The sequence below is a fragment of the Mustela erminea genome, chromosome 7 (assembly GCF_009829155.1).
Source record: "Mustela erminea isolate mMusErm1 chromosome 7, mMusErm1.Pri, whole genome shotgun sequence".
NCBI lineage: Eukaryota > Metazoa > Chordata > Mammalia > Carnivora > Mustelidae > Mustela > Mustela erminea.
Genome location: NC_045620.1, coordinates 90,382,147 through 90,404,846, shown reverse-complemented (window position 1 = coordinate 90,404,846; position 22,700 = coordinate 90,382,147). Strand labels below are relative to the sequence as shown.

Below are 22,700 nucleotides of genomic sequence, written 5' to 3'. Positions count from 1 at the left end.
GGAATGGCCGAGGAAGAGGGAGAAGCAGGCTCCCTGAACCTGATGCCTCTCGGATCATGACCTGAGCCAAAGGCAGACACTTGACCTACTGAGCTACCCTGGCACCTCTTTTCTGTCCTTTTTTTTTTTTTTTTTTATGTTGTTGGCATATCTTACACATATATACCTCTTTTTAATTCTAAAATATGTTACTGTGTTTGCTTTGAACATTTAATAGTATTTTAAAGTTCAAGAAAAAATTTGTTTTTATTTTTGCCCACCACACATATACCATTTTGAGGCGTTCTTATTCTTTCCTCCATATCTACGTTATCCTTTGGTATCATCTTCCTTCAGCATGAAAAATTTCTTTTAGTATTTCCTTTAGTATCTGCTGGTGTTGGATTTTCTTACCTTTAAAAAATATTTCTAGGGGCACCTGGGTGGCTCATTGGGTTAAGCCTATGCCTTTGGCTCAGGTCATGATCTCAGGGTCCTGGGATCCAGTCTCGCATTGAGTTCTCTGCTCAGCGGGGAGCCTGCTTCCCCCTCTCTCTCTGCCTGCCTCTCTGCCTGCTTGTGATCTCTCTCAAAAAAAAAAAAAGAAAAAAAATTCTAAAATAACTAATTTTTAAAATTTTTAAAATTTTTTTTAGAGACGGCGGGGGGGGGAGCAGGGGAGGAATAGAGGGAGAGGGAGAGAGACAATCTTAAGCAGACTCCACACCCAGCATGGAGCCTGACACAGGGCTCAATCCCAGGACCCTGGGATCACAATCTAAGGCAAAATCAAGAGTTGGACCCTTAACCGACTGAGCCACCCAGGGGCCCCTCGAAAATACTTTAAAATAACTAAAAAATTATTCTGAAAGTATTTTTATCATCTCTATTTTCAAAAATGTATTTTCTAAGGCATAGAATAAGTTGCTAGTTCTCCCTTTCCCCACACTTTAAAGATTGCATTCCACTGTCTGCTTCCATTGTTTTCTGAAGAGAAATAAGCCATTATTCCTATTGTTCCTCTGAATGTATTGCCTTTTTTCCCTTTTTTCCTAAAATCTTTTGTTTTTAAGATTTCTTTTTGTCTTTGGACTTTACAGCTTGACTGTGATGATCTTATTGTTTTATTTATATTCATTTTGTGTGGGATGTACTAAACCTCATGGATCTGTGGGTGAAGTATTGTATCATGTTTGGAGATGATTTTGCCTATATTTCTTTAAACATGTCATCTTCTTCTTTCTCATTCTTTTTTTCTTCTTTTGCAACTCCTAGCTGCTTGATGGATCATTCAGATTTCATCATTACTTGAGTGAACTGAATATCTCAGTTTTAATTAGCTTCAAATTACTTCTGATTTCAAATGCTATTGCAGAAGTCTCTTTGTGCATAAGACCAGCTCTGAAATTCCAGAGCTTTCATCCAGGAGCTTATCTCTGATCTTAACGAGATTTGAACTGGGATGGGTTTCAGCTTTCGTTTTTTTCTCTCTTTTGGATTGCATTTCTGTAGCCCTGAATCCAAAACCCCTTGCAAAATTTGCAAGATCTCTCTCTGATTTCTCACACTGCCCTCACCAAGGAGAACTCTTGTAGGGAAGAATTGTTGGGTCAGTTACTTTATTTTTGTTTTGTGGCTCTCCCGGATTCCAAACTGTAATAGTAGCCCACACTGTGAAAGGTTTGGCTGATTTCTCCTCATCTCAGCAAAGCCTTTCAGCCTCTGACTGTTTCAGTCCTTTATCCTTTATCCATCTGTGCCCAGATTAAGCAAATGGCCTCATGTATGAAAGTGACTGCTACCCTTCGCTCACCATTCAAAGATGTGTCCTGGTGTGGTATACAGTTTTGTTCTGTTGTACGTGTGTGTGTGTGTGTGTGTGTGTGTGTGTGTGTTTATGTTAATTACACTGTGTTGACATTGAAGGAAAATACAGCTTTTAATATTAGACCTAACATTTTTGTTGTTATGGAGGTCATAGTGGTTTTTCTTGATCTTCTACATCATATCCAAATGTGGAACTTCTGCTGGATCTTAAATCATAGTAGAGATACATAATCAGTATAGGATGTGATGAGAACAATTAATATCAGGAGCACCAGATTACTTTAGACACCTGTGTTAATCACTTTTATAGCAACCTATACTTATTTGTAGCTCATATTACAGTTGACCTGATATAATTATGAATTTAAAATATATGAAGGCAGGAACCATAGCTATTTGGTTCATTCGCCATTTTGATCTCATTATTCCACAACACAATGCACAGCACCTCGTATATTTGTGGATGAAGCATTTCAGTTCAGTAATAATTTTGGAAAGGTCAGCAGTGGGCTAGAGGGTATTGGTCAGTTAAATGTATCTTTGCATGGACCCTGTAAAAATATTTTGATGTATCATTTTTTTTTGATTATGTCCTTGCGTTCTGTAGTCTTGTTTCTTTTTAGTATTTTTCTGTTTTTCATAGAGCATGATAATGTGGATTGCCTATATATTTAGAATTGTAAGACTTTAAATCTGATTTTACTAAGCCTCTTACTTTCTTCTCTAGAAAGAGAAATCGATGAGATAAATTTTGTGACCACTGTCCACAAGTAATAAATTTACAAAGAACTCACAAATCTCTATTTACAGTTATCTCTTGATGTTTATAATCTAGTATTTCTACAATAGTAACCTTATCATTGAGGGAATACTTGTCTTAAAAGGATATCTTTTATAGAAAGCCACCTTTGTGATGCTTTCAGGGGCTCATGAAGACTGTATAGGTCCAGAATTCACTCTATTGGTTACAAGACTATTGTCTTTTTTAAAACTTTGTATATAAAGATGGCTGTTGAATCATTTTCTTTATGTTTAGTTTCCTTTTTTTGCATAGAAAATGTCATTTTGGGGCACCTGGCTGGCTCAGTTGGTAGACTATTCAACTCCCAATCTTGGGGTTGTGAATTCTACGCCCATACTGGGGATAGAGTTTACTTAAAACAACAACACCACCATATGATAAGGGCTTAATAATGTCCAATCTTGGGGTTGTGAATTCTACCCCCATACTGGGGATAGAGTTTACTTAAAACAACACCACCACCATATGATAAGGGCTTAATAATGTCCATTGTAAAAATTAGTGAATAAGTTAAAGATTTATCATTTGGGGGATATTCAGGATTATAAGACATTTATGCTGAATTAAACTACTGGTCTGAAACAGTTATATTGGAATCAGAGCAAAATAGACCTTATATGAAAGATGACAGTAAAGGAGCAGAGATATCTTTTCTTATGGGCCTTTACCAGCTAATGTACAGGAAGCCAATAGGGAGTCCATGTTGGAAAATTCTAAATATTAACAATATATGAAGGAACTTGGAAGTATAGGAGAAAGGAATCATGCAGGGGAATTCCTCATCTACCCTGGAGACACTATAGTATAGTGTTTAAATGCTGTGGGCTTTAGAGCTAGATGGCCTGTGTTAAAATCCTTTTTGTGCTGTGTGCCTGTTGTGTGACCTTGAATAAGCTGCTTAACTTCTCTGTGCCTTCATTTCCTCCTCTGTACACTAGAAATAATAATAAAACTATTTAGTATCATTGGTCTGAAGTTTAAGTGAATTTTCATGTATTAAAATACTTGGAATCTAATTTCTGGCACAAGGTAAATGTTATTTGCTGCTGCCATTATTATCATTGTTGTTATTGTTGTTGTTGTTATTATTATTATCAGAAGTAACACTGGCGCCTTGTTTGTTTGCAAACTAATCTGCTACCTGGGATGACTGACTCTTGAGAATTCTTTTTCAGCTCCACTGAAGTCGATGACATGATTCGCAAATCTACAAACCTGTTGCTAACCAGGACTCTGAGCAACTCCCTGCAGAATGTCATTAAAAGGAAGAATATTGGACTTACTGAGGTAAAGCTGCTCTTAATGGAGGCAGCCAAGGCAATGTGTGAACAAATGTCTAAGCTTTGGGGCCCGTTTGTGAGTTAATTATAACTTTCTATATGGTCCATCACGTTTTTCCTAATGGATTCCTAATGGTGAAAGTGCAAAACAGATAATTTGTTTCTCTCTTTGGTCACTTTGGAGAAATCTGTTACATATTTGAAAAGTCACTTTCTCTCTCTCTCATTATTTTCACCAGCCTAACTGGTTTTCCTTTCCAATGTTGTTGTGTTAAATTGATATTATTTGTCATCAATTACATAAAAACAGAATTGTTGGTGGGAGAATATAGTCACCGTCAAGTTCCTATCTAAATGAGTGGCAGTTCTGAAACAACATGCAACATGAAATCGCGTTCTGTCTGCATAAGTCACCGATGCCAAGGATGTTAGCGCTTCTAGTCCATGGTTAGTGTTAGACTCAGCTTTTGTTTTTGAGATACCTCATGTATATGGATGGTAAATTACTCTTTATCAGCATCTAAGTCTAGGGATTTGGGATTGCGGAAATGTGAGAGAAAGGCAATCGTCACATTTCTGTGGAAGCTTACAGAATCTCACAAAACGAGGAGGGATATTACATACACGTTGAGAACAGTATCTTGGCAAAATGAAGATTTGGCACTTTGGCATATAGTCCTAAAATTTAGAAAGATGTGAAGTTTCCTTTCTCTTGGAAACCCAGGATTGCATGGGAGCGTCAACCTGCCATTTTATGGAAATTATAGTGCCAAAAGCGAGAGCTTGGAGGAATTTTTTTCACAGGGAAAGGGAAAGGCTGTTGGCCATCTGTTTTACTTGTAGAGGTGGTGTAATTTGAAAGTCAGTTGCTCTAGAAAAAATTGACATTTTCAGATATACACTGTCAAAGATAATGGTGGAAGTAGGCAAATGGTTAATGATGCTGCGTCATGGGTAAAGACAGCTGGAAGCCAGGTGAACATTTCCTTCTGATTTTGGACTGCTTGTTCCTTTCCCTGTGTTAAAATTTTAAAATATTATAATGTGGAACTTGGGCACTGTTTGAGTTCCACTTAGAACAAACTTTTTTACAATTGAAAGTTACATTTGAAGGACAGTTCCCTCATTTTGCAGAGATTCCTTTCTGTTGTTTGGTATAGAAATATTAGGTATTATTTTTATGTGTCTGAGAATAGGTTAATTTATTTTCATCATCACGAAGGCTAAGAAAAAAGGAGAGTGGAGTGAAGTGGAGTGAAAAGTCAGAGGCCCTCCTATATTTGTTATATCATACTGTTCTCCTTTTATGAGTCCCAAGTAGGACAGGAAACTTGTTATTTTTTTGTCAGCTGTCTCTGTATTACAACTCTCGATATAACTTTTCTGATGCCATTTGATTTAGCAGTGTCCTTAAACATTTTAAACAAGTAGCATAGCAGGAACATGGTGTGATAGAAACAGCTTTGGCCTTAGAAGGGTCTTGAGTTTAGCTGTGGCTGTGTCATTGATTTACTGTGACATCTTTTTTTTTTTTTTTTTTTAAGATTTATTTATTTATTTGATTTATTTATTGAGAGAGAAAGAGAGCACAAGCAGGGAGAGGGGCAGAGGGAGAAGGAGAAGCAGACTCCCTGTTGAGCAGGGAGCCCGACATGGGGCTCGATCTCAGGACCCTGGGATCATGATCTGAACTGAAGTCAGACGTCTAACTGACTGAAACACCCAGGCGCCCCTTACCGTGTCATCTTAAGAGAAAGACCCAACTTTTCAGTTCTTCAGTTTTCCTGACTCCATTGACCTTTAGGGTAATGCACAGATCAGGTCAGGATAGGAAGACTCAGTAGTTCTTTTTTTTTTTTTTTTTTAAAGATTTTATTTATCTGTCTGACAGAGAGAGACCACAAGTAGGCAGAGAGGCAGGTAGAGAGAGAAGGGAAAGCAGGCTTCCTGCTGAGCAGAGAGCCCGATGCGGGGCTCCATCCCTGAGATCATGACCTGAGCTGAAGGCAGAGCCTTAATCCAGAGAGCCACCCAGGCGCCCCTGTACCATTTCAGCAAAGGTATTCTTCCTAAGTCATTGGCTCTTTCTAGGCAATAATGCATTTTTGTTATCAACATCTTTGCACATGGCTAAAGGAACATCTGCACACATTTATTTATTTTGGCTATTACCATGGTGTATACATGTATAGATAAATACAGACCCAGTAATTTTTATTACCATCCAGTGTATCTTTGAATAACTATGTTACTCCCCTTTGGGCAAAGAAGACATTATATCCTCATTTACAGGAAACTCAAGTGAGTTCCCATCTAAAATCATCATCATGCTAGGTAACACTTGTGGAACAGTTTGTACTCTGCAAAGCCCATCACAGATACCATCTCATTTGGAACAGTCACATTTGGAACTAACTGGGCATGTGTTCTTATTCCCATTTTATGGAAAGCATAATTAAAGTTTAGGGAGATTGCCCACGGTTATGTCATTAACAAAATGATAGAAATGAGACCTATGTCTGGGTTGTTTTTTCCCAGACTTAATTCACTTCTACTGTAATGTAATGCCTTTCATATCGATTTAATTATTTCATCGTAACAAAGGGATTTTTGTAAGAAGTCCATAGTAATACGGAAATTGTTCTAGTTAGAGATGATTTTGTGTCAGCGAGCACATCGCCATTCCAACAACAGTTGTATTACAAGCAGACGAAACTCACCAAGTCCTACTTCAGATTGTTGGACAATCTTTAGGACTTGAAAGTTCCCATAAACTCATGTCTCTCTGTCGACCTGTCTTATTTGAATTTACATAGTATCTCATGTCCTCTTTTCTTCCTGTCCATGCACTCTATCCTTTCGGCTTTTTCTCTCTGTACTCTAGCTTTCTTGTTTTCCTCAAACAAGGAGGGAAGCTTCTTTGCTTCCCCATGTTTAGCCAAGACAACAACATTTCCTTTGAGTTCTCGCTTGCTGTAGTTTAAATGACTTGCACCGCAGACCTTATGTGCCTATCCCCATTCAGTCAGCACAGGGTTAGTTGTTTTTCTTAGGCTGCTGCTTCTAGCTCTGTGGGAAGAAGGGCAGCTGAGCTGTGGTTAAGAACATGTGTTCTAGGGCCGCCTCAGTGGCTCAGTCGTTAAGCGTCTGCCTTTGGCTCAGGTCATGATTCCAGGGTCCTGGGATCGAGCCCCACATTGGGCTCTCTACTCGGCGGGAAGCCTGCTTCTCCCTCTGCCACTCCCCCTGCTTGTGCTCTCTCTCTCTGTCAAATACATAATAAAATCTTAAAATTAAAAAACAATAAAAATAAAAAAAAAAGAACATGTGTTCTAAAGCAGAGTACCTGGGTTCCAATTCTGCCTGGGTTCTCTTCCCTTTACAAATGTGTGCTGAGGAAATGGCTTGGCTTTATGTGTAGAATGGGGACAATAAGAGCATGTGTTTCAGAGGGTTGTTGTGAAGATTGAATTAACATACGAAGTGCTTAGAACAGTATCTATATTCAAGGCATATTACCTGGTATTGTTAAAAAAGAGGTCTGGGCAGGTAAACAGTGATTGCCAGATTTAGTGCAGAGATGGTTTTTCAACTAAGAGAAGTTAGAAGATTAGAGCAAGACAACCCGTTAAGATAAATAACTTGCTTGTTAACTTTATAGTATTGAGTACCTACTGTGTAACAGGCACCAGTCTAAACCTTATAGATAAGTAAGTGAACAACAAGGACAGCAACAAAAGGGGTCCTTGCTTACATTCTAGTGGCAGAAAACACAACAGATAATAAGCAAAATAAATAGTAAATCATCTAATATGATAGAGGGAGGTGAATGCTTCATTGAAGTTAAGGGAATCAGGGGTCTGGTGGAGGTCCAAGGTTGGTCTTAATAAAAAGATGGTGAGTTATCATTAAAGGGCAAAAAACATTCTTGGCAGAGGTTAGAGCAAAGGTATGAAGGTATGAAGTTATTGGTCAGCTCAGGGGATAATAAGGAAGCTAGGGTAAAGCTAGAGTGGAGTGAGAATGGGGAAGACAAGCAGGAAATAAGATCACAGAGGTGCTAGGGGTCTGTGGTGGGCCCGTGTGAAGTGTTAGGCTTTCATTTTGAGTGGAGTGGAAAGCTATTGCAGGAATTTGATGAGTGATGCAATATGACATATTTCAAAGGAATAGCATTGGCTGTGGTTTTGAGAATAAGCTGTAGGGTATAAACAGGGAGACCAGTTAGGAAGCTATGACACTAATGATTTGACGGCAGCGTGGGTGGTAGCCTTGGAGGTGGTGACAGGTGATCGGATTTGGAGTGTAGAGTCGGCATGCTTTCCTGAGGGCTGGATGTGAAGGGAGAGAGAAAGCAAGGAGTGGAAGGTAACTCCAAGATGTTTTTGATTCGAGCAGCTAGAAGGTTGTACATACCATGCACCGTGATGGCAAAATCTTTGGGTAGGGCTAGATTTAGGGTGGAAGATTGGAAATTTGGTTTTGTACATATTTAATTTGTAATGTTTATTCACATATATCTTGCAATATTGAGTAAGCAGTTATATATGAGTTTGGAGTTTGAAAGAGAGGTTTGTCCTGGAGATAAAAATTGGGGGAATACAAATAATATTTATAACCACCTGATCAGGTAATATTACTAAGGGAATTTGTAAAGATGGAGAAGAGAAGATGAAGGACTGAATTCTTGGGCACTCCATTTAAGGAGTCAGGAGAAAAGAGGAACTCACAAAGGAAATTGGGAACGACCACCAAAGAAGGAAAAAAAAAAAAAGAACAAACCAAGAACTATAACAGGAGTATGGTGTCTCAGAAGTCAAGTGAAAAAAGTATGTCAAGAAGGAGGGAGTGGTTAGCTTGACAAATACCGATGATTGAACAGGAAGGTGAAGAATTACTATGGGACTTAGCAACTTGGAGTATGTTGGTGACCTCAATAAGACCATTTTTAAGAGAATGATGCTAGGAGGCTCCTGATGGAGTAGGTTTAAAAGAGAGTGGTCCCGTACAGAAGAATTTCAAATAATTGATGTAGATTGTACCCTCTCAAGGAGCTGGAGCTTAGCTCCCACCCCTTGTATGTAGCTTGTGCTTATGACTTGCATCTACAAAGTAGGATATGTAAAGAGGGAACAAGTTACTCTACAGTGAAGAAACCTGCCAGACACTACCTTGGTCAGGTGATCAAGGTTAACATAATCATTGGTAAGTGATACTGATCGCCTGCACCTTTGATGTGATGTGATAAGAAGGCAGTTGTGATCTCCCAAAATACACTCTAACCATGATAAAAAATTTAAACAAACCCAAACTGAAGGACATTCTACAAAATATCTCATCAGTACTCCTTAAAACTGTTAGGATCATCAAAAACAAGGAAAATCTAAGAAACCATCCCAGACCAGAGGAGGCTAAGGAGACATGACAACCAAATGTAATGTGGGATCTTAGACTGGATTCTGAAAATGGTAAAGAACGTTAGGAAGAAACTAGTAATACTAAATAAAGTGTATTGCTCTGTTAGTAGTGATACACCAATGTTGGTCCCTTAGTTGTGGGAAAGGTACCATAGTAATATGAGATGGTAAGAATAGGGGGAACTGGGTGTGGCATATTTGGGATCTCTTTGCAACTATTTTGTAATATAAAACCATTTTAAAATAAAATGTTGACTTAAACAATTTGAAGAATGGGAAGAGTGGAATTGGAGCCAACAAGTAGAGGACAACTGTTTTAGGGAGTTTTGTTACAAATGTAAGGAAGGAAATGAGGAGGTAGTTGGCAAGGGAAGTGGGTTAAGCACAAGTTTTTTATTTTGTTTATTTTGTTTTTTTATTTTTATTTTTTAAGGGATTTTATTCATTTATTTGAGAGAGAGAGAGAGAGCGACTGAGAGAGAGAGAGAGCACGAAAGGGGAAAGTTCAGAGGGAGAAGCAGACACCCTGCTGAGCAGGGAACCTGATGTGGGACTTGATCCCAGGACTCCAGGATCATGTTCTGCGCCGAAGGCAGTAGCTTAACCCACTGAGCCACCCTGGTGCCCTGTTTTGTTTTTTAATAGGGGAAGTAACAGCATGTTATTTCTGATGAGAATGATGCAATAGAAAGCAAAAAGTTGGTGATAGAGGAGAAAGAGGGAAATCTTTGGAGTAATGTCCTGGAGGAGGAGAGCGACTTCAGAATCTGATGCACAAGCAGAGGGATTGGCTGTAGGTGGTGTCAAGTTCATCTCTGGGAACAGCCAAGACTCAGAGTATGTGGATGCAGATGGTGGTGGCTGGGCATATTTTATGGTGGCAGCCTCCAAACACTCTATTTTCTCAGTGAAAGATCTTCAGCTAAAAGTAGAGATCCAGAGCAAGTGTTGGGGTTGAAGCAGAGAGAAAGTATATCTGGGGGTATGGAAAAGATATTTGGTCGGCGCTCGATAATGTGGTGATTTTGTAGCCTTAAGTGTCCACTTTGGCTAGTGGATAGGAGTTAAAGTGAGACTAGTCAGAATGGTTGTATATTTTCTTAAGCCATATTTAGCTGGAGATACAATAAGTAAGCCCATATCAATAATAGCTTACAGGAAGTTGGTATATATTAGACTCAATGTTTTATTATTTATAGTAGTATTTATATTTAATAATTTGTACTATATTGATTATTTCTTTGATATGACATTGATGTTATCTCAATTTTAAGATGACGAAAGATACTAACTTTGCTTAAGGCCACATAACCAGTAGGTAGTTTGGAAATAAAATTTGAGATGTTTTGAAAGACAAAATTTTCTTTTAAAAAATAAGATTTGATGTAAGGTTTGAAATCCAGTTTCTTTTGTTCTAAACCTTCGCTCTTTCACTACATTAATTTAAAAACATCAGTATCATAGAGCGAAAGGAAATAAACCACCAGTTTATTACTCTCGGAATATCAGAAAATTACTGAAGTTTGAAAAAAAATTTTAAGATGAATAAAAAAACAGCCTATCTCTTTATGAAGAATGAATTGATAAACTTAAGATATAAATTGGATTTTAAAATGTATTTACTATAGATGATAGACATAATACACCTGCACTTTATTTAAGTCGCCACTCAAATGTCAGTTCCTTAAGGAGGCCTTCCTTGACCACTCTGAGACCTACCATCACCATGCAATTCCTTATTTCACTGCTGTTCCCTGTACTTATTACTACTTGACATTATGCTATCTGTTTCTATGTGTGTGTGGTTACTCTAATTTCCACAAGACCAAGGACTTTCTCTTGTGTATGATTGCACAGCTGTCTCTCATTCCTTGGTACATAGGAGTTCTTTATTGATGAAAGAGAGAAGAAAGAAAAAAGGAAAGTAGGTAGGTAGGTTATTAGGGTAAAGTTAAGGAAGTTAAGAGTTCTATTAGTGATATCATATTAAATATTTATATATGTATTTTATTATGTTTATAATAGTGCCCCAGGAGATCTGAATAAATAACCAATGCTTTTCATTCAGCCTTTCTTTTGAATATTATTTTGATTGATGACCGCATGGTTCTAACCTGTGTTATCTCCCACATAACAGTGTTCAGCATCCGCTGTTAACAGCAATGATATTGCTAATAATATTGCTAATATTTTATAATTAAGTCCTATCAGATATAACCCTTGTACTAGACCTGTGAATTTGGAACCAGTAGTTGCAAGTTCTTCAGTATTTTAGGTATTGGCTTTGGAGTTGGTAAAAAATGAGTCGTTGACCCAGCTTTTTGTATCTTTGCTGGGGTGAAGTGGAGACAAAATTCCTGGAAATCTTTGGGAGATCTTATTTTTGTGAATGGGAACCGGCACTGCTATTTAGTTCCTTACCTTGCAAATCTAACAGGTGTGGAGGAGGGAGTGTGACTTCTCATTTTCTTGCTTTGGGTTAGTCCTTTTGGAGCCTGAATGTCCTGCATTCTCTTCTTTGGGAAACAAGAGAAGGTAACAGGCGACTTCCACCATCTCCTCTGTGCTGTCCTCATTAGATTCTCTCTGCTTCTGGAAATGAGAGACAGAAAAATTTTCGATTCTTAATGTTTTTTTAACCTAAGTGACTCCTGCCATTTAGTTGTGAGAGGTGATTGCTTGCTTTATAGTATTCTCTCTCTCTCTTTTTTTTCCAGACAGTCCTCACAGAACTTTACTTTTATATAAGCATAACCAATACCTAATCTGTTGCTAATACCATGTCCTTGAAACAATGTTAAGGACAGTTTGGATTGCTGCAGTGATATATTTTTGTAAGAGAGTGGGAAGTTGAGGATTAAAAATATCAAAGGAGCTCAAGACTCTGATGGAAGTTGATATCTGAAATTGCTTCACTGCGTCCTTAAGTTCAGAATTATCCCCACAGTATCTGGCTTTACATTTGTAAATGCCCTTGTAAGGATTTTGGTTAGCTGTCATTCAGGAGTAGAGATCATTTAGACCCCATTAACAGACATTATTCCCTTTGAAAATGACATGGTATCTAATGTAATCCTAGAGTGTTTTAATAGTCTATTCTATGCTCAGCAATGAAACATTTCAAAAGTGACTGACAGCCAATTGATGTAATTCATGGTGATCTTTTGTGTTGACAGATCTTTAAAAAGTCAAGGGAAATTACTACTTTACCCAGTGAAGCCGCCTCCTTTTTATTTTTTTTTAACTGCCAATATCCTGCAAAACAGGACAATTTTCTCTTTGACTGCCACTGTTTTTTATTTCGATAACATGACACGATTCCTCCTTATTATTAGGGTTTCTTTTGATAGATAGAATGTGTTCCCTATAGGTAATGCTCACTTTAAAATAGAAATTCTTCAGTTCTCCAAATTAATCCTCTTACTTTTCTGACTTATACATCAAGGCAACCTTGCCAGTAGCCACCTTCCCACTCAGGAAGAGGAGTGATTTAATTTAGACGATTTAAATTTTTTAAATGATTTTACTCTTTCTCTGATGGAGAAACATGTTGAAAGGAAGAGGGTGATGAGTTGCTTATTTTGGTAGGTGTTTTTTTCCTAGAGCACTCTACAGTTAAAAGTTTGATGTTTTGGGTAATTTTGTAGAAAGAGAGAATGTGTCCCAAACTCAAGAGTCTTCCAATTCAAACCATAGAATGAAGGGAAGGGGCTTAGTAAGGAATATGAACTTGAATATGAATTGTGGGAAATAATAGAAAGATTTAGTCCTATTGTTGCCCTAACTTTTTTGGGGGTGGGGGAACTGTGTCTCTGGGTTTCTGTCCTTTGTCCTCATGTTTCAAAAGTAGACATTTTCTGGCCAATCCTTGGGGAATAGAAGGTACCTTTTCCCTTAGTCCAGTCTATTACAAGAGCATTGTCATTACGATTTGACATGTATTTTTTTGAGAATGAACAGTGTGCTTTAGTCCTGTGCTGGTTTGCTGCTGGCAAGAGAAGAGTATACTTTATTATCATAATCCTATTAATATTTTTGTTTAATATTCTACAGTGTAACACAGTGACTTCTACTGAGGTATAATTCCAACTTTTAAGCATTATTTTGAAGTACCATTTGATTGTAAAATGTGTATTACCCCCCACCTACGGGGTGCCTGGGTGGCTCAGTGGGTTAAAGCCTCTGCCTTCAGCTCAGGTCATGATCTCAGGGTCCCGGGATCGAGCCCCGCATCGGGCTCTCTGCTCAGTAGGGAGCCTGCTTCCTCCTCTCTCTCTGCCTGCCTCTCTGCCTGCTTGTGATCTCTGTCTGTCATATAAATAAATAAAATCTTTACCCCCACCTACATCTTCACTTCCAGTTTCCCTTTTTGTCATCTATCCACTCTTTCCTGGCTTCCTCTCTGACTGGACTAGAGGAGGACCTAAGTTCTTCCATAGCCTTATACTCCCAAATTCCCCCTGCCTGCCACAACCCCACCACCAGACACGTTCTTATGGAAATAAGAAGCTAAAGATGTAGGAAAGGGAAATAAAAAAGAAGGTTCTATTTCATTTTCACTTTGTATTTCTTTTAGACTCTGGGAAATAGTTTTCGTAGTTGAAATAAGTGATTTGGTACCCCTCCTTTTTTTAAATTTAAATTTGTTTTCTACATGGAGTAGAATCAAAGTATGGAGAGGTCTAGTTGATGGTAGACCCAGAATGTACCTAAGCGTGCAGCACTCCAGAGCTGCCATTTTGTGTTTATGTCAAAAGACTTTACCACAGGTTGTTTTGATGAGTCCATAATTTGAAGTAGAAGACTTGGATTGAGTCCTAATTCCGTTTAGGTTCTGTGATCTAGAGAAAATAATTTCATTTTGGTTTCTGTTTAGTAAAACGGAAGCAATAATTATGCCAACTTAACTTAGTTTTCCAGGTTGCTGGGAAGATAATGTAAGAAAATGAATTGTGAACTACTTTACAAACTTTAATGATATCCCGACAATAAGAGTCATTCTTTTTCGTCCTCCTCTCAGAGTTACTCATAGATGACTTTTTATCTTACCAGCACTGTTGTTAAGGCTCTCTCTTGTTAGAAAAGGAAAGTAGTAGTAACAAAAGGATATTGAATCCTCAAAATAACCGTGTGAGTTAGAAATTACTATTAACAGTTTACAGATAAAGAAATACTCAGAGAAGTTAAGATTAATAATTTGTAAGCAGTTAACTTGCTGGTTTCTCTGACCGTAGTACCCATGTTATTTCTTCCATAAGCTAATGCAGTTTGTTAATATCCTGCAGCCTATTCCAACATCTCACTGTTCATTATGCCTAGTTTTGAAACTTCGTGTGATTTCAGTTATTTTGTTCTTTCTTCAGGAGTTCGTGTTATTTAATTCATTTGGCAATTATTTATTGCCAGGCACTGTGCTAAACACTAGCAGTTTTTATTCTTAGTTTAGTCTCTTAAACAGAAGAAGACATATGTTTAAAAGAGAGTGACAAGTGCTCCTGTATAGTAAGGGGCATACAAGATGCTTTGGGAGCCAGGGAAGGCTTTGTAGAGGAAGTACAACCTAAGCCCATGCTCTAACAAGCCCTCTGTAGAATACAGATGGGCCCTGTCTCTCTGCCTCTATTTTTCTTCTACCAGCAGATTCTTACTGAGTCATTTGTCGTGGGGTGATTAGTCAAATGACTCTTACATGTGCTTGTTATGTTCTAGCTTGTCCAGATTATCATCAATACAACGCACTTGGAGAAATCCTGTAAGTACTTGGAAGAATTCATCACCAACATCACTAATGTGCTTCCAGAGACCGTCCACACCACCAAGCTCTACGGCACCACAACCTTTAAGGTGAGAAGGCCCTAGGGCCTCTGCTGTGCATAGTCTGGGGCATTCTACCTAGGAGTCGTCGTTTCTCCCAAGATCCATAGTAGTGTGATTCCTAACGTGGTTTTGAGGATAAGTGCTTATAATTTCCTTAGAAGAACAAATACCAGTGCTAATTTCTAGATGTTTAAACTTAAAAATGTCTATAACTCTGTCTGCCAAATCTTCTTGTATTTTGTACTTGAAAAGGGCTATTTCCTCAATTGGCTCCCATCTTAGTCAAGAGTTCTTAAGTGTGGTCTAGAGAATAGTGGTTATAGCTGAAATCAACATCAATTAAATTTTAAAAATCAGCTGTTCTTCTCTGTGTCCAGTTTTTTTCAATTTACTTTTTAATGAGGAATTTCTGCCCCTTACTATTGTAGTCAGCAATTTTATAATCCTTTTGCAAGGTGCCAACATAGTTTTGATCTAGATTTTGATAAATTGGGAAAAATGACACTATTATGGACAAAAGATGGATTGATAGAGAGTCTCTGGAGAGTAAATGACTTAATTTAAAAGAGCCTTACGAAACTCCCTTATATTGCCATTTTAGCTTTAAGTTAATATTAAGCAGAAAAGGTAATAAGGTAACATCTACAAGACTACAGTGGTAGATTCTGACATAAAGGCCAACCTGTATGTTTTGGGGTTTTGTTATTATTGTTACTATTTGATTATTTTAGTTTTGAATTAAATCTTTTTCATCCTTTTGAAATCTGGAGGTTGATATTAATGAAATACAAAGTTGTGAGTTGAAATCATGATTTACATCCACTGGTGTCTACTTTTTACCATCCTTTTCTCCTCTTTCCCTATTTATTGGCACCTTCCCTTGAAAGGAGATTTAAGACAAGAAATCACATTTGATTCATAACTGCTTATCATATTTTATGAGATAAAAACTATTAATAAGATCTTCTCTTTTCTGAAATGAAATGAAATGAGAAAGAACCTACCTGTAGCCAAGCAATCTTCAGAAAGAAGAACAAAACTGAAAGCATCATACTTCCTGATTTCAAATTATATTATAAAGCTATAGTAATCAAAGTAGTATGGTATTAGCAGAAACACATATGCATAGATCAGTGGAACAGAGCAGAGAGTCCAGAACCCATGTGTATATATGGTCACATAATTTACAACAGAGTATGTACACAAGAATTCACAGTGAGGAAAGAATAGTTTCTTCAATAAATGGACAACCACATGCAAAAGAATGAGACTGGACCCCCATTTTTACACTGTACAAAAAAATCAACTCAAAATAGACTAAAGATTTGAATGTAAGATCTGGAATTATAAAGCTTCTAGAAGAAAAAACGGTGGGTAAACTCCTTGGCATTGGTGTTGGCATTGAGTTTTTGATTTACTACCAAAGTAAAGGCAACAAAAGAAAAAATAAGTATGACTACATTAATATAAAAAGCTTCTGTGAAACAAAGGAAACCCATCAATAAAACACAAAAGCAACTGATGTTAATAAGAGAACATATTTCCAAGTCATATATCTGATGCGGGGTTACTATTCAAAATGTATAAATGACTCAGACAACTCAACAGCAAAAACCCAGATAATCCAAAGAGGTCAGAGGTACTGAATAGACATTTTCTGAAGAAGACATACAAATGGCCGACAGGTACATGAAAAGATGTTTAGCACTCTAATCATAGAGGAGGTACAAATGAAAACTATAATGAGATATCACCTCTAACCTGTTAGAGTAACTATCATCAAAAAGACAAGAGAGAAAAAATGCTTGCAAAGCTGTTAGGTAAAAGGAAACCCTTGTGTGCTGTACCTGGGTCTGTTAACTGGTACAGTCTCTATGGAAAACAGTTGGAGATTAGCCATAAAATTACAAACAGAGCTACCATATGCCCAAAGAAATAAAAATCATCATCTTGAAGAGATATCTATCCTTCCATATTTATTGCATCATTATTCACAATAGCCAAGATATGCAAACAACTAAAGTGTATATCAGCAGATGAATGGGTCAAGGAAATGTGGTATATATACACAGTGGAATATTATTCAAGCAAGAAAAATAAGGAAATTCTGCCATTTGTGACAATATGGATGGACTTTGAGGGCATTACACTAAGTGAAATATACCAGAGAAGGACAAATACTGCCTGGTATCACATATTTGTGGACTCTTTAAGGGGGGGAAAAAAAAGTCAAGCTCACAGAAACAGAGAAAAGTAGTTGCCAGGGTCTGGAGGATGGGGGAAATAGAAACTGGTAAAGGGGTACAAACTTCAACTAAAAGATGAGTTAGATTTGATGATCTGATGTAAAACGTGATAATTATAGTTGATAATACCGTGTTGTATAATTGAGATTTTCTAAGAGAATATAACTTTAGTGTTCTCACCAAAAAAAGTATGCAAGGTAATTAATATTAATAACTAGACGAGAATCCTTTCATTATATATATACATATATATATGTATATATCTCAAATAACCATAATGCACATTTTAAAATTTTTATTTTTTTAAAGGTTTTATTTGTTTGTTAGAGAGAGAGACTGAGAATAAGCAGGGGAGCAGCAGGCAGAGGGAGAAAGAAGCAGACTCCCTGCTGAGCAAGGAGCCCGATGTGTGACTTGAACCCAGGACCCTGGGATGATGACCTGAGCCAGAGGCAGGCACTTAACTGACTGAGCCATCCAGGTGTCCCTGTGCACATTTTAAATATAATTTTGTTTTCAATTATACCTCAATAAAGCTGAAAAAAAAAATGAGAGGTTCACAAAATATTCTTTATGTTCATATGTGATTAGGTCAGCTGCTAGGTGAGATATACTTTCATGATGTCACCATGGTTGGTTCATTTCAAATTACCTAAAAACATTTTTATTATATGTTGTATTATATTGGTATCATTACTTGTAATCTTTTCAACAATGTATTGTTATATTAATATTGAAACACTTCTAGTGAAGAAAAGATCTGTCTAATAAAGACAACCCAGGAATGAGCCTGATAAGAGCTTTAAAAACTTTAGGATTACCTTAGACAGAGTAATAGGAATTACAATTACTACTAAATATTATTATTATTGTGGAGCATGGGCAATAGTTTCATCAAAAAATATTTGCACTTGATTTACTGTGAAATCCAAAACTTCTCCAGGAATGAAAATGTGGGAGGGACTGTAGTTTAATGTTCACCAGAAAAGAGGGATTTAGGGAGTTAAAACATGACGTTCATTTATACTGGTCTCTCATATGGGGACTATGCTACTCTTCCCTTAACCCACTGCAATTTTCTTATTTCAAGAGCTTTTCAAATTATGGTCAGAATTCCTCCCAAAGGATGGCTTGTGTAGTTTGCTGTTGCTCCAGCAGTAAAATTGCTGAGGGAAAATTAAAGGCAGACAGGAAGCCATAGGAGTTGAGTAGCCAGTTAAATACTTAGTAAAGGAGAGGTTCTGGAGACCACTAAAGGTCATGTTGACAAGTGCTTATTGGAAACGCTGATTGCTTGAAACACACTGAAAGTTTATTTTTACCAGGACTGTTTCAGACCAACTACCCCAGAACTCAGTATAAACATGGCAATTATAACAGCTACATGTTGTGTATTTTCCTAAGCTACTGTTTCCAGAAAACTTTCCCTTGCAGATGGAAACCTTTATGCTAAAAAAGGGGCAAAAATAATCAGAAGGTCTTCAAGGTATTTTCCTGCAGAATTGCCTCTTGTTTCTGCCATATGTGACATAATTAAGCTGGCATTCTTAGCTTTCCTTGTTCATAAGAATTTCCTTACTCTCTTACAAAATAGAATGAGGTTATTTATTAATTTACTCCATCACAAATGTTGTTGGTGTACCTACTATGTAACAATCTGGTAGGTTCTTGGGTAGACTTAGTCATTGGATTTAGAGTTTATAATCTGCAGGGAGGACAGACACTGTAACTTCTATAAAGAACCATGTGAACAGTACTAGGATAACACCATAAATACATTCAATCCCTCATCAATTCTATAAGTTTTTATGAAGCACCTACTGCATAACAGGCAATTTGTATGTATGTATGTCGTAAACAAGTCTCCTGACTTTACAGAATTTATATTGTGCTAGATATGAATCTCATTTAATCTCAGGTAATGACAAGAACTTAGAAGAAAAATAAATGACCTGAATGAAATGAGAAATAGAATCACTTGGATTTCCAAGAGATAAGCTTTCCATTTTGAGGGAATAGTACAAGAGTAGGCATTGGTGTGTTCAAGGAATAACAAGGGATTTAGTGTGGCAGTGATATATCTATCATTGGAGGTAGAAGTGGCACAAAATGAGAGAGTCCGGAGTCAGATATTTTCTGGCCTTGTAGGCCACAGTTAATACTTGGGATTTTATTCTGAATTGAAACATGAGGCCATGAGAAAATTGGGAGTGGTGGGGATAATCTGACTTACATATTAATGGGTAACAATGGTTGCTGTGTGGAGAATAAATATGCCATAGGTCAGTAAGTGTGGAAGAAGAGGAGTCGTTAATTGGAACGTTATTGGCATAATCTAGGTAGGAGATAATGCTTTGTCGGACAACTGTGGTAGGATGAAAGTGGTAAGAAATATTGTTGAAGGTAGAGAGGTCAAGTTTTACTGCTAGACTGGGGATGGGATTATAAGAGAAAGAGTGGAGGCAAGGATAACTCCAAGATTTTGAACTAAACAAACTGGACGAATAGTGTCGTTGTTCTGTGACATGGCGAGTAGGGAGAGAATAACAGACTTGGGGAGAGGCAGTGGGGTCAAGCCTTCCATTGTGCTTCAGGTATTGAGTAGTTGTCTGCATAGAGATATTAAATGGACAGGGCAGAGTCATAGCTGGAAATAAAAAATATAGAATTCATCTCTATAAAGATGGTATTTAATGCTGTGAGGCTGGCTTTCTTCTGGGAATTGAAGATAGAGAAAGGTGAGAGGATTAGGCTCCAAGGGAAATCAACATTTCTAGGTCTAGAAGAAGAGGAGAACTCCACAGAAGATGAGGACACTTATCTCAGCTTTGAGACCTTCAGGGAGGACGTCCCAGAAAGGGCACAACATGGTGGGTCTTGGGACCAGCAGAAGGTGTCCAGGTAGAGAAGAGCTGAGGACAGGGTAAGGGACATTTTTAGGAGAGACAGTTTCATTTATAAAGATGAAAGAATAAGGGGTGCTGGGGTGGCTCAGTCGGTTAAGCATCTGCCTTGGTCTCAGGTCCTGGGGTCTTGGGATCAAGACCCACATTGGGCTCCCTGCTCAGCGTGGAGTCTGCTTCTCTCTCTCTCAAATAGGTAAATAAAATCATTAAAAAGAGATGAAAAAAATATAATAAAACCAGACATATTCAGTGTAGAATAAGGGTAGCAATGAGATAGAGAATTAGTTACATGCCAACTTGTAGAGCACTTTGTTTTGTATTAATATGTAATTTAGATTTTATCCTACTAAAATCTTTGAGAGACTTCAAGCAAGGATATGTTGCATTTTGAAAATTAGATTTTTTTATTTAAATTCAATTTAATTAATATATACTATATTATTAGTCTCTGAGGTAGAATTTAATGATTCATCAGTTGCATACAACACCCAGTGCTCATTCCATCAGGTGCCCTCCTTAATGCCCATCACAGAGTTATGCCAGCCCCCCACCCATCTCCTCTCCAGCAACCTTCAGTTTGTTTCCTGTAGTTAGGAGTCTCTTATGGTTTGCCTCCCTGTCTGTTTTTGTCTTATTTTACTTTTCTTTTTCTTCCTCTCATTTCACATGTGAGTAAAATCATACGGTATTTGTCTTTCTCTGGATATATTGCATTTTAAAAAATAATTTTTATCTTGCCTAATGAAAAAGAAGGAAGGATTGAAAGAAAGGTAGAAGGAAGAAAGGAAAGAAGAGAAAGAAGAAAGGAAGGAATAAATAAATCACAATCACTTGAGATTCATAATCAGAGGAAATTAAATACCTAGAATACTTTGTGTAACTGTGCTAATAAATTTGAGGATCTATAAGAAAATTGTGATAAATGATTCATGAAGACATAGAAAATTAACTAATAACTATGAAGGAAATTAAAAAGTTATTAAAGACTTCTAAAATTTGGGCAAGATCCATATGATTTTACCAGTGAATTTATTTCAGTCTTTATGAAGCAGATAATTTCTCTATAATTTAAACTATTCCAGATTGTAGCGTTAAAAAAGGGAAACTGTCTCAGTTCATTTGTACAAAGTCAATATAATGATTTAAAAAACAGAGAAGCCACAAGGGATAATTTGAACAATTAAATTTAAATACTGAAGTAAAAATCTCAAATAATAGACTATTAAACATAATCTAGAAGTACATAAAAAGTAGAAATAAAAGTAACATTAAGAATACAAGGATGATTAGTAGTAGAAAATTATTTACAATTGTCAACTTCGTTAGTAGATCAAATGAGAAAAAATACATGAGTATTTAAAAGATACTAAAATGGTATTTTATATAAATACTCTTCCTGCTAAGATATCTTGGTAAACCCATCTGTTAGTAATTGACAGATCCAGCAGGCAGAATATCAGAAAGGATGTAGTTGAACTGAATTGTAGTATTAATCAACTAGATCAAATTGACATTTGTAGAATAGTTCATCCAGCAACTGGAGAATACACATTCCTCTCAAGCTCATAAGAGGATTCACCTAAACAGGCCATATTCTGGCTAATAAACACATCTTTACAAATTTTAAAGAACAGAAATTATACAAAACTTGCTCTTTCCACATGGAATTAAACTGTGCAAATAAATAACAGATAGCTTTAAAATCCCAGAATATTTGGAGATTAACCAACACACTTCAAAATAACATGTGGATCAAATAAAAGGTCTTAAAGAGAAAAAGTATTTCAAGGGGTGCCTAGGTGTCTCAGTGGGTTAAAGCCTCTGTCTTCAGCTCAGGTCATGATCCCAGGGTCCTGGAATTGAGCCCCACATCGGGCTGTCTGCTCAGCAGGTAGCCTGCTTCCTCCTCTCTCTCTGCCTGCCTTTCTGCCTACTTGTGATCTCTCTCTGTCATATAAATAAATAAAATATTTTTTTAAAAAAAGTATTTCAGATAAGGGGTGTCTGGATGGCTCTCTTGGTTAAGTGTCTGCCTTCAGCTCAAGTCATGATTTCCAGGTCCTGGGATGGAGTCCCATATCAGGTTTCTTGCTCAGTGGGGAGCCTGTTTCTCCCTCTGCCTGCTCTCCCCTGCTTGTGCTTGCTTTCGTTCTCTCTCTCTCAATAAATAAATAAATAAATAAATAAATAAATAAATAAATGATTTTTAAAAAGTATTTTGAACTAAGTGAAAATAAATTCAACTTATCAGAATTTGTGGCATCATGAAAAGCAGTACTTAGAAAGGAATTTATAGCATTAATTTTATATAAAGATAAAATATCTTTTTTTTTTTTTAAGATTTATTTCTTTACTTGAAGGGGAGAGAGCACACAAGTAGGCTGCATAGGCAGAGAAAGAGGGAGAAGCAGACTCCCCCCTGAGCA

The 22,700-nt window shown here is 37.1% G+C and overlaps 1 protein-coding gene across 3 annotated transcripts in view; it reads left to right on the top strand.

The window, feature by feature from the left end:
- EXOC6B (exocyst complex component 6B) overlaps positions 1-22,700 on the top strand; it is a 615,706-nt gene that overhangs the window by 333,274 nt on the left and 259,732 nt on the right. For all 3 annotated transcript variants that reach the window (XM_032352447.1, XM_032352446.1, XM_032352445.1), the window contains 2 exons: positions 3,784-3,895; positions 15,015-15,149. In XM_032352447.1, coding sequence (XP_032208338.1) covers positions 3,784-3,895; positions 15,015-15,149 — 247 coding nt within the window. The remainder of the gene's footprint in view (positions 1-3,783; positions 3,896-15,014; positions 15,150-22,700) is intronic.